This window comes from Rhinolophus ferrumequinum, chromosome 4 (assembly GCF_004115265.2).
Source record: "Rhinolophus ferrumequinum isolate MPI-CBG mRhiFer1 chromosome 4, mRhiFer1_v1.p, whole genome shotgun sequence".
NCBI lineage: Eukaryota > Metazoa > Chordata > Mammalia > Chiroptera > Rhinolophidae > Rhinolophus > Rhinolophus ferrumequinum.
The window spans coordinates 93,260,837-93,273,935 of record NC_046287.1 but is presented as its reverse complement, the minus strand read 5'-3'; the positions used below and the strand labels follow the sequence as shown (position 1 = coordinate 93,273,935).

At 38.3% G+C, this 13,099-nt stretch overlaps 1 protein-coding gene across 3 annotated transcripts in view; it reads right to left on the bottom strand.

Annotated features, from left to right (window-relative positions):
- The window catches only part of CCDC169 (coiled-coil domain containing 169), a 53,444-nt gene that overhangs the window by 37,972 nt on the left and 2,373 nt on the right, over positions 1–13,099 (bottom strand). The window contains exons 1-2 of one of the 3 annotated variants that reach the window (XM_033103742.1): positions 12,479–12,650; positions 10,855–10,934 (exon numbers count right to left, since the gene is read on the bottom strand). In XM_033103742.1, coding sequence (XP_032959633.1) covers positions 10,855–10,934; positions 12,479–12,561 — 163 coding nt within the window. In that variant the 5' untranslated portion in view covers positions 12,562–12,650. Of the gene's footprint in view, positions 1–10,854; positions 10,935–12,478; positions 12,651–13,099 lie in introns of those variants that run through there. The other 2 variants (XM_033103739.1, XM_033103741.1) reach the window with 2 other exon arrangements.

Below are 13,099 nucleotides of genomic sequence, written 5' to 3'. Positions count from 1 at the left end.
CTTTATAACTGACTAGCTCAAGTTTCTCTTTGTAATCAAACCCCTTTTCCCAGTATGGGAATGGGGGCTTCAGAACAAGATGAGAACAGCTACCAAAAAGATCAAGAACGCAATTAATTTTTAGCACATCTGAGTATAGTTTATAAATGTTTGACCCTCCTTTAAAATACTATTAACTTAAAGATGATCAAAAATAGCCACGCCTAACAGTAGACTGTGATGTATTAATGTTAGTACTAAGTGAAGGCCTTGGAGGTAATGACGTCAATATTCACCTTCTCCAGTGTGGTGAACACAAACGTATAATTCCTTGCGTGTACACAAATGGCTCTGGATTATAGAGGACAAAGGAGCAAAGCAAAAAGCATATGGACCATCAAGTTGAAGAAGAAAATTTCAAAACAGTAGTGGCTATAAAAAATGGGAAGAAAAAAGTCTTATGTTGCTCTGGGGCCACATTGGGACTTTCCTGGGCCTTGGGCACCTTTGCTTTTGTGGGCCCCTTCCCCCATAAAAAAATACTCAAAATTCTATTTTATTACTGGGTGGGGTAAAGATGAATATAGTCCAGTCTGGGTCATATTCATTTTTTCTTCTGATTTTAAAAGATATTAAAACATCGCATGGGCCTGTAAACGTATCATGGGCCCTTTATAATGCGCCCACTGTGCCTAACGGATACGTCAGCCCCGAGTGGAGGAAGAGGCAACTGTGAAAGCAAACTTAACTCATTCCAGTTTCAGGTCAACTTTCTAATAAAGAATACAAACTAATCACTATACAGCAAACAATAATCTGTTCCTAAGCTATCTCAGTTATGGGTAATCATTGACACCGGTTTCCAGAGTTAACTTGGAATACCTTTGACATTTTTGCAAATAGTTCACATCTACATCTCACCTGTCCTACCTGCACTAATTATTGTACATCGCCAAAGTTAACCTGAGAATGCATTTTCTGCTGTCTTGATTTTACTATGAGATGAGAGACACATAGAACGGGAGACTCTGCTTTAGAAAAAGCTTAAGGGGCTTTAAATAATGGGCCCAACTGGTCAGTTGCTGCTGTTGAACTGAGAAAAAGACAAGACAGAGCTTTCAGTTAAATCAATATCATTAATTTGTCCCAGGCCAGTTACGTCCCTAACCCTGGTAAGATAATGTGTACATTATTAACAATTCATTAACTAGTGATTAATTAAACAACTAATCAATTAACATTCCACTGCGTAAAAATAAAGACTATGTAACTTACCAAAATCTGCAGCCATTACTGATTTACATGTGTTAGAATTTCTAATTTCTTAGCATTTAAATGGAGGCCCACAAAACGAGATTAATATTTTTTTTCTTCTTCACAAAACAGCATTGGGTCTTATAGATCAGGTCAACTTCCTACTTATCAACTATTTTCTTTTTCTGAAAAAGGAGTACATAGCATTTTACCTTCCCTACCATACTTTGTTCTGTGATACCCCAAAAGTACTGAAAATACTAAGGTTTGTAATTTTTCCATCATTCTTCATGTCTTTAAAATGTAATCATTTTAAATTGTTTTCAGCTGGGAATAAGATTGGCAGTTAAAAATAGCAAGCTTTTGAAGTAGTCTTGATACTAAGGGAAGTTCAGAGCCCTCTGAAACCAGCCCAAGTAAGAGATGAGGTACTGTCATTGAGACAACAACAATAAACCTGACACCAAAAACAATGAATCTTGACCTTGGGCAAATAACAGCCCACCTATCAAGGCCTAAGATACACTTACAATAAGTCATTATTTAAAATATAGATTATGGGTATAAAAATCCAACAAACATTTGTGTCTCTGGGGAGAAAAACAGCCTGAGCAATAACTCCATGAAACCATTGCTCTTGCAGTAATTCTAAAAACAAACCAACCAGAAGAAAGAAAGAAAAAGAAAAAGAAAACATGCACTGGGATTTTTAAAGGAAAAATAAAATTGCTTTGCAATCCCAAAAAAGGATCTTGGCCAGAATCAGTACGATGAAAAGTAAAACCAAATCAAAAATTGAAAAATTCTGGAAGTTTGATTCATAGTTATCTTTATGAATTTACCTTAGAAGAGTAAGAGAAATTCATAGAGTAAGAGAAAATTAGGTGGAATGCTGCCCTATCTTTTAGATATGGATTCTTTTCTTTTCTTTTCTTTTCTTTTTTGGCCAGAAAGACAGCAATGTTAGCAAAAACAAAACAAACAAAGCTCTACGTAACAACACCATACATATTTTAAAGTGTTAAAAAGAACACAGTTGAATTGATTAAAACTTGACTCTACATGGACTTTAATGATTTAGTCATGTTTCATTGTTGTTCACTATAATGATTACAAATGATAAAGTCCTGTCAATTTGAAAAGACTCTGTAAAGTAAGAAAATGTTAATAAGGAAAGGAAAATGCCTAATAGGTGGCACTGTACGGATAAAAAAACAAAACAGACATAATCCCTGCTGTCAACCATCAGTAGAACAAGTGGAAGGGAAGGGGAGACATATAGCCAAAGCACCTGGGAAAAGTTTTGGTTAAGTGGATGTTATGGAACAAACAGAAGGACATCCAATTTGCAAGATGGCAGAAGGGAATGACAGATGGAAAGATCAAGACTGAAGAAGGTCAAGAAATGCTTCTTGGGGGAAATGATACCTGTTCTAAGCCAGAGAAGGTGAGAAAGGATATTCAAGCAGTGAGAACATGAACAAAAATACAAATGTGTCAAAAAAAGAAAGGGAACACAGTGGTGCAAAGAGTACCTCTTGGAGTAAAGTTATCCCCAACCAAATTTTCAGACGACTTCATAAGGAAAAAAAAAAATCCCCAAAGTAGGACTAGTGGGTTTGAATCATGTCTCCACCAACTAACAGATTATTTATGTGATTTTGAGCAAGTTACCTTTTCTGTGCCTCAATTTCTCATTTTTCAAACAAGGATAATTAAAATTTCTTCCTTATAGGATATGTTATGAAAATTAGTTATTGTTATGATTTTCATCATTATCACCAAGAAATTTACTGTAAAATTGTTTTCCAAAAGGGTAACATTACATTGCTACAAGTAATGTATAAAGTTCCTATTTCACTTAAAAAAAATTCTCCACTTCTTCGATAGGTAACAAATTCTATTTCATTTCAAAATTTATTTCAATTCAAAATTTTTGACTAAGAAACAAGGTGGATATTTTTTCCATACTCATGAATTGTTTTATATTCTACTCATATTTATCTACTGGAAATTCAATGTTGTTCTAATTGAATTGCAGAGGATATAGATGCAGTGAAAGTATCAACCTTTTGTCTATCATACTGGCTATGAATCTCTTTCTCAGACTGCTGTTTGATTTCTCATATTGGTCTTTTCTTTTTTAATCAAAGGGAAGCTATTTTTTCTGAAATCAAATGTAAACATATTTTCCTTAGTGATTTCTTTTAATTACTCTTAAACTAAGAAAGATCTTCTTTATCCATAAACAGATATGCATTCAACTATATTTTCTTATTTAATTTTTAAAAATATTTAAATCCATAATTTATCTGGAAGGTTTTAGAATTAAGTATAGAGTGAAGATGTAATGGGATTTTTTTTTCTAACTATTATACCAATTTCCCAGACAGAACTTACTGAATAATTCATCACTTTTCCTTTAGCTCCTTCAAAGGTCCCTGTGATGACACAAATTCCAAGAAAACATTACTGGTAATTGGCTCCTCCTTGGTTCCAGTTCTTTGCCCAGAAGCCCTTCCCAAAACTTGGGCCAGCAGGCGAAATTTCTTCTATCTCGGTGGTGGGAAGAGGGGCAGATAGTAATTAGAAAGTGAGAGCCTCATGATTGTTATGGACTGAATGTCTGTGTCCCCCTAAAAGTCACATGTTGAAGCCCTAGCTCCCATGTAGCTAGGAAGTGATAATGGTTAAATGAGGTTATCAGGCTGGGTGCCCTTGAAAGAAGAGGAAGGGATACTGGAGCTTTCTCTCTCTCTGCCACTAAGAACACAATGAGAAGGTGGCCATCTGCAAGGCAGGAAGTGGGCCCTCACCAGGAATCAGCCAACACCTTGGTGTTGGGACTTCTCAGCCTCCAGAACTGTTAGAAAATAAACTTCTGCCGCTTAAGCCACCCAGCAGATGGTGTTTTGTTGTGGCAGCTCAAGCAGACTACGGCAGTCCTCACTCGGTACTTGCCCATTTCAACATACAGTGCAGATTTGGTTTGTAATAATCTATTTTCTACAAGTCTCACAAATGAAAATGGTTTTCTCTTTTTTCCATGTAATGACACACTAACAGAAAAGATAGTTTAAAAAAATAACAATAACCTAGCCCTGAATGTCACAGCATTATAATATGGTTTTAATAAACTGGAATCTGTTTCTATTCAATCTGTGATGGGCTGAATTGTGTCCCCCAAATTCACATGTTGAAGTCCTAGTACTCCAGAGTCCCTAGTACTCCAAATGTGACTACGTTTAGAGAAAGGGCCTTTAAAGGGGTAACTAAGGTAAAATCAGATCATATGGTGGCCCTAATGCAATATCTCCGTATAAGAAGAGATCAGGACACAAACAGGTACAGACATGTGAAGACACAGGAGGAAGACAGCCATCTACACACCAAGGAGACAAGCCCTAGAAAAACCAACGCTGCCAACACCTTGATCTTGGACTTCCAGAAGAGTGAGAAAATACATGTCTGTGGTACTTTGTTATGGAAACTCTAGCAACCCAGTACACTAGCTATCCTGTTGTATTGATTTGTTTCCAATTTTAATAACTATCGTTGCATTAGGAGTATCTTGTAGGAGTCCCTCTCCCCAGCAATTTTTTATCAGTTGTCTCTATTTATTCAACCAGTTAACTTTAGAATAAATTATTCAAGTTAAGAAAAAAAATCTGTGCAGAATTACATATCAATAAATTAACTGGATGAGAATGAGTGTATTTATAATATCTGGTTCTCCCATATAGGAAAAGTATATGTCCCTCTTCTGATGAAAATCTTAATAATGAAAATGGTAAGAATCGCTACACATTGCATATTTATTCGCCAAACAATTCTATGGTTCATGTATTTTTTTTCACCAATTTACCGATAGAGAAATGAGACCAAGAAGGCTTTAAGTAAATTTCTTCAAGTTACACATTTAAGTTCCACAGCTGTGTTTTTAAACGCTGGGGCTCTCTGATTCTAAGTCCTGGGCTCTTTACACAGACTAACTTCTGGCAATTTTTTCTCTCTAGCATAGGTTTTCAGAAGCACAGGGACTTGAGCACAGCTGAAGCTGTTACATATTCATTAATTCACATGGCGTCTGTCCAGCAAAAATTTCCTGACATTTAGTAAGCAATGTTTAGCTCATTAACTTTATAAGAAGGCTCACAGTGAGTTTTTGGTGTTATATGTGTCAACCACTGATAAAGATATTCAGAAGCTCAGCAAGACATGTGCTAAGGCAGCAAACTTTCCCAATTTCATTTTATTCTAGTGTTTCTCTCCAGTATGAAATCTCACAGATTGAATAAGGTGAGAATTCTGGCTGAACTGTTATTACTCCCTTATACCGTGTTTCCCCGAAAATAAGACCTAGCCGGATCATCAGCTCTAATGCGTCTTTTGGAGCAAAAATTAATATAAGATCCAGTATTTTATATTGTTACATTATATTAGATTAGATTATAAATACCCTGTCTTATATTAAAGTAGACCCGGTATTATATTATATTATATTATATTATATTATATTATATTATATTATATTATACCCGGTCTTATACTATATTATAAAAGACCTGGTCTTATTTTAATATATTATATTAATTTTTGCTCTAAAAGACGCATAAGAGCTGATGGTCCGGCTAGGTCTTATTTTCGGGGAAACATGGTAGTCCTGGCCTTCTGTTATCTCTTCGCATATGTTCTGCCTATCAAGGATATTGTCAGATATTTTATGGCTTAGGGCTGGAATTGTGGGTGGGATCATTTAAAAACCCTATTTTCTAACTGGTTATTGCTAGTGTTTGGGGTTTTTAAAAAACAAACATTTCATCCATTACTATATCCACCGGTTTTCTAATTCTTTACTAGTATATTAGTTTTTCAATTGGTCCTCTGGATGTTTCTGCATATCAAATTTTATAAGTTGAAAATTATAATAATTGTATCTCTTCCTGTCTAGAGCTATGACTCATATTTCTGTTTCATATATTATTGCTTGACACTGGAACTGTCAAAACATTAAGTTTTAATGGTGGCAGCAGGCATCTTTTCTTCCCCAGGAATGGAAATGCCTCCAATGTTTCATCATTAAGTATTATGCCAGTTTGAGATAAATAAAAGTATTTTTTTGTTTTAAAATAAGGAAGACCAATTGAATTTTATCAAAAATTCCTTAGTATTTACTGAGTTTTTAAAACATATTTTATCTATTAATCTATTACTTAATAGCCAAAGAAGTTTAGGGATAGAAATCAGCCTATAAATGAAGGCTCGAAAGAGTTTAAAGGAGAGGTCCAAGATGAAGGTGTAAATTTGTGTGTCGTATTTAATACCATATGGCCAGAGGAGATCACCTAAGAAGTGGGTGTATGGCTTGAAGAACAGTCAGAGGACTGAGCTCTGGGGCACTCCAAGGTTTCAGAAATCATGACGATGAAGAGAAATGACGAGTGCCCAATAGGTACGCAAGAAACCAAGAGAGTGTAGTGTCCCGGAAGCCAAGTGAGCAAAGGGTTTCAAGGACGAGGGCGATCAGTTGTGGCAATACTGCTGATAGGTAAGATAAGGACTGAGTGGTGACATTGGATTTAGCAAATTGGGTGTAACTGGTGACCTTGGCAAAAGCAGTTTCAGTTGATTACAAGCAAAATGTCTGATTGGGAAGAGTCCAAGAAAGAATGAGACAGTCACGCTTGTGCTGGGCAAATCCTACCCATTTCTATCCCTAGATGAGCAAATGTCATGGAATCTCAGTAAATCAAGGTTCTACTCTGAGAGAGACAGAGAGAGAGAGAGAGAGAGAGAGAGAGAGAGAGAGAGAGAGAGAGAGAGAGAGAATCTTAAGAGCTGGAGAGAAGTAGAGGCTAAGAGTGTGGGATTTGATGCTAGAATACCTGCATTCAAATTCCAGATCTGTCCCTCACCAACTCGGTAGCCTTGACAGAGCCATTTAGAATCCCTGGTCTCGGTTTTTCCATCTATAGAATGAGGTAATATTTCTTTTCAAAGGGTAGTTTTGAGGTTTCAATTTTTAAAAGTGCACTGAAAGCTCTACACAAATACTGACTCTTCTCAGTTTTGGGAAAAAAAGTCACCTGAACATCTTCTTTCCAGCTCTTTGTCTTGTCCCTGAGCTTTAAGATGATGAAATTCAGATTTTATTACAACATAAATCACTTTTTCTGTATATAGTTTCCTTTGAATCCTAAAGGGCTTCAAGAGGCCACTATGGGAACGTGAAGCCCTTTGGATCTGGTTGTGTTCGCTGTTTCACCTAAAAATTAATCCAGTTACAATGAATCCAAACATATTACATAAGAATAAACAGGTAAGAGTGGAAATAGAACACCGCTCTTTTGAGGAGTTTTGCTGTACATGGGGCAATGAAAGGGGGTGATGGAAGGGGAAATGTGGGCAAATGAGGTTTGTCATGTTTTTTAGATAAAATAAATTCAGCATGTTTGTATGCTGTTGAGAATGACCAGTGGAGCAGGGAAAACAGATGGTGGCTGGAAAGAGAAGATGATCGCTGGGGTGATATCCTTGAGTCGGGAAGAGGAGACGAACTCTATCACACAAGTGGAGGGATTGACCTCAGATAAGAGGAAGGGCAGACCTTGCGCAAGGACAGGAGGAAAGAAAAAGGATGAGAAAGATGCGGAGAGGTGTGTAGCTTTCTTGGTGGAAACATATGGCTCTCCTCTTCTGATTGCTTCCCTTTTCTCTTTGAAAGAGGAAAGTACACTTATTAGCTGAGAGTGAGAATGGGGAGCGAGGTGGCAGGGATTAGAGGAGGGTGGAAAGTTCTATAGTTGTCACTTGTGCACGTGTAATGTTAAAATAATAAATTTATTTGACAACTCCTTTAATATCACCCCATTGCCTTCAAGATAAATATAAATTCATTAGCATCATATTAAAGACTATTCTCTATTTGTCTTCTTCATAAACCTTCATCTCATCTCCTGTCACTTTCTCATGAAAATCTGTTCCTTCTTTATCAATTACCTAAGAATTCTCCTCAAATGACATTGTTTCATACTCCCTGTGGCAGATTGTGTTTTCCGAAGATGACTGCAATAATATATCCCATCTGACATGTAATGTGCCCGTCACAAGCATTGTTTCCTTCCCCATCCCCTTGAATCTGTGACTGTTGTGACCCATGGAATCGAGTAGAAATGACACTGCACCAGTTCTGGCAGTCACCCTTAACTGTCCTGGCAGTTTCTGTCACTGATGGCTTTCAGAATGCTTATTCAGGGGTTACATCCTCTTAGGAGCCAAGCACCATGCTGTGAGAAGCAAAAGCTACAAGAGCTATGTGGAGGGACTCTGGCGGGCAGTCCCAGCGGGGCTCCCAACCAGCAACCAGTGTCAGATGCCAGCAGGATGCCTGAGAGGCATCCTGGAATGTCTAGCCCAGCTGAACCTTCAGGTGACTGACGCCCCGACAACATCTGACTGCAATCGCATGAGAAAACCCAAGTAAGAATCTCCCAGGTAAACCCAGTCGATCCTCAGAAAATGTTATTTTGAGCCCCTGAATGATAGGGTGGTTTGCTATGCAACGGTAGATAACCAGAGCTGTTGAGTGTTGATGTGGTAATAGCGGGAATGGTAGATACACGGTAGCTAAGGGTGCAATCATGGCTCTGCCAGTCCCTGGCTGTATGACCGTAGCAAGTTATTTAAATTCCTGGACTTCATTTTTCCCTAAATGGGGATAATAGTAATAACCGCACCTCACACAGTGCTTGGCCTTAGTTAAATTTAAGAAAGGGGTAAATGTTTCTGCCTTTGACCTTAGGCTTTAGTGTCAGCTCACTGAGGAAAGAACCTCCTCACCTACCGTTTTACCTTTCCTCTTTATATCCATCACCAGCTCCTCTGCATGACAAGAACTGTTGATAATAAGCCTTGTGGGCTTACGTTTTACTAGTGGGCATATTTATTGCATTGCATGTGTCTCTGTGAGCATGACCTGTATAGTCAGTAACCAGCTAGATGAGGACATTCCAGCTATCCGTGCCAAGGCAACTACTGGGTAAATGTACTCACAGTCTGCCCCCACAGAGCCAGGGATATCTAACATACAGATATGGAGACATAGGTAGGAAGCTCCTTCAGCCTTGGAACAAAGCAGCGTTCTCTTACCAAGCTTTAACAGAGCACTGAGTACTTATAGAAATAGCGTTTTTATTTCTTAAATGGCTACTAATCCTTGTTGTTCATTGGCTTCCTCAGTAGAAGAAAAGAGAAGTATAAACGGGTTTAAGAACCAAAGTCCACCACCCTAACCCTAATAAACTCTTACTGTTTCTTAGCATTCAGTTCAGGTACTGCCTCCTCTGGAAAGCTGTCTTTATGCCCTCATTTGAGTTGTGTTAGGTCCCCTCTACTTGAGTTTCCACTTCTCCTTATGCAGAACTTAGGTCACTTCTCATATTCATATTTTAGTTTGAGACTTTCTCTTAATAGTCAGTGAACCTCTTCAGAATAGGGAAAAGAAAGGTCTTCTACTCAAAATGTTGACATATGGCAAGGTCTCAATCAATATTTGTGGAATGAATTAATGTCTTACATACATTATAAACTTTAAATACTTGGGTATGTGCATGTGTATGTATGTGTGATGTGTGTCGTGTGCAACACTCACACCCCCATTCTTCCAACACAAATAACCAAAACCTAGATAAGAATTTTAAAGTTATACCCTAAATCCAGAAATTAAGATATGAAGGGCATTACTTGAGTTAAATAGAAAACTTATGTTTTATTATTTACTAAGGAAGTAATTTGTTGATGTCATGTAACAAAACTTTTGCTAACTGATGAACACTTTGAACTCATAAGTAGAGTACAAGGTCTGATAATTAAGTTCGCGAACTCATCCTAGAAAAAGTGCTACATACCTCACTGCTGAATATCACTATGGTCACCTTCAAAGTACTCCCCTTGGGAAGTTATGCACCGATGCCAGCACCTAGTCCACCCTTCAAAGCAATTTTGGAACTCTTTTTCTGGAATGGCCATCACAGCTATCGTCGTATTACCCTTGATGGCGTGAATGTCATCCAAATGCCTTCCTTTCAACATTTCCTTTATCTTTGGGTAAAGAAAAAAGTCATTGGGGGCCACATCAAGTGAGTAGGGAGGTTATTCCAATACAGTTATTTGTTTACTGGCTAAAAACTCCCTCACAGACAGTGCCATGTGAGCTGGTGCATTGTCGTGATGCAAGAGCCATGAATTTGTGGCGAAAAGTTCAGGTCGTCTAACCTTTTCACACAGTCTTTTCAGCACTTCCAAATAGTAAACTTGGTTACCTGTTTGTCCAGTTGGTACAAATTCATAATGAATAATCCCTCTGATATCAAAAAAGGTTAGCAACACCATTGCAACAAGTTCACGAACTTAATTGTCCAACCTCGTATATACAACATGTTTGATAATCCAAAACTCCAGTTTTATAAGCCACTATAATAAATTATTACTAATGCTGCTAAAAAGTAATACTGAAATCTTGGTACTATTATTCCACATTTGTAATTTAATGTACTATAGATATCTTGGTAAAATGAACAATATTTATACAGGAGTCACATATAAAAATATTTACTTATATACCTTCATCGTCAGTATTGAGTTTGGCTTCCAGTTCTGCTATCTTGTTCCTTAATTCAAGTACTGATAGTTGTACCATAACCCTATTATTAAAAATATCTTGTTAATTACAATTCAGTTAAAAAATAACAGGAGAGGAATACAGAGTAACCCACCACTATTTCAGGAACAATTTATTCCGAAACATCATTTATTGAAGACATAGTTGAGAATCAGGAATCGACAAATTTGATTATCCAGTTCCAGAAGGACATGCACTAACATGCACTAAAGCTCAACGACCCCCAGGTAACAATTTACTCTTAAATATGATCCAAAGAGGTTTCTCAAAGCCTAGCAAATGAGCTGCAATTATAGAAAGAAATAGCTATGGCAACAAGTAACAACTGACAACCTGAAACAGAGGAAAAAGGAAACACTACTAAAAAACAAAACAAAAGCAGATAGCATTCCAGAGATTACCTACTTAGGATATCATTAAATAGCACATTAATTATCAAAATATCACAGTCATTTATTCAATACATATTTTTGAAAGCCTGTTATGTTGAAGGTACTGTGCTAAGTGCTGAAGATACTACAGTGAATAAGTGAACAGAACAAAAACAACAGCAGCAGCTAACTTCCACTGAATGCTTATTACAAACCAATGCTCCGTGCTTTACATACATTTTACTCAATTCCGGCAACAACCACATGAGGTATGAAAACAAGTCATACACCCATCTTAGAGTTAGGAAAACTGAGGCTTAAAGAGGTTCATTAACTTGCCCAAAGTCATATAATTACTGAGTGATAAGAGCTAGGGATTTTTAATTTATGAAAGATTCCTCTAAAGTACTTGCTCTTATACTCTATTCCCTCAGGGAATAGAGAACCTGTCCTCAGCATCCTTATAATCAGTACCAGACCAAGAATTAACCAAGCAATTAAAATGGTGTGGCATTCAAGCCTGGGAGGAAAATTTTAAATAAATAAACAAATAAATAAATAAAATAAAAGTGTGGTTGGAGCTACAATAGAGGAAAGCACGGGAAACTATAGGGCACACATGAGGGTCTAGTTCGCGTGGGGCTTGGGGGTGGGGTTGGAGGCATCTTTAAAAAATACTTAAAATGTTTGAAAGATTTAATACAAAGCACTAATACTGAATATTAAATATATATATGTGTGTGTGTGTATATATATGTGTGTATGTGTGTGTGTATATATATATATACATTTTTCTAAAATGTCACCATTACTTAAGTTCTTCTAAAAGGATGACAGAGAAAGCATAAACGAGAACTTTGTAATCTGAACCAGGAAATTCGAATTCGGTGGTCCATCAAAACCAAACACATATTTTAGCATTATAGTTAGTACATGCAGACAATACGCTCCGTTTGACTTGATCCGAATGTCAGCACATCCTATCTCAAAACCTGTCTATTTATAATACTAAATGCTTCATCAAAGAAGCACAGGAATCTTTCCTATAAGTTGTTAGATGTCGCCAAATCAGCTCGGGTATTAATTACCCTGCTGGTGTCACTTCCAGCTGGGTGACCGCAGCCTTGAACAGCCGAGCACACACGGGCCGGCCCTCGGGCGGCGAGGACGCGAACCTACGCGTCCCCCAACTCACTTCAAGTGGGTTTCTTCCAGTAACTCCTGTTTGAGGTGATCGGTGCTCACCCCGTCGAAGTTTTCGCCTCTTTCTTCCTCCATCGTGTCCTATCAGAGACCTCCCACGCCCTCCTTTTCTCACAGCTTGGAACACGAGACCTACAGGGACACCCAGAAGCTGGGAAGAAGCCGTCGCCATGGCGAACTCGCCGTAGCCGGCGCCTCGCAGTGACGTCACAGGGCAGGGACGCCGGGGAGGGCGGGGCGGGGTCGCGGAGTGCCCCCAAAAGCCGAGAGGGTCCCTCATCCCCGGAACGCGTCTCGGAGAAAGGCTGCGGCCCGTTCCTTTCCCCAAATGGGTGGGATGGCGAGGGGGTTGTGCGCGGGCTGCATGGCCGAGAGCAGGCGGGTCCAGAACTGCTGGATTTGGTTGCTGTCTTAAACGCTGACCCACGCCCAGTGTTTACTCTTAGTCCTTCCTAGGTAGGAAAATGCTGAACCCAAGAATGGCTGTGCCTTTTTCTGCTTCAGTTTACCGTGGTGAGGAGTGTCTGATGAGTAGATCTTAAGGCACTACCCGAACTCTCGAGTCTCCAGTTCAGGTTATTGAGTTTAGGCGAATCTGAGAAATGCCCACGGA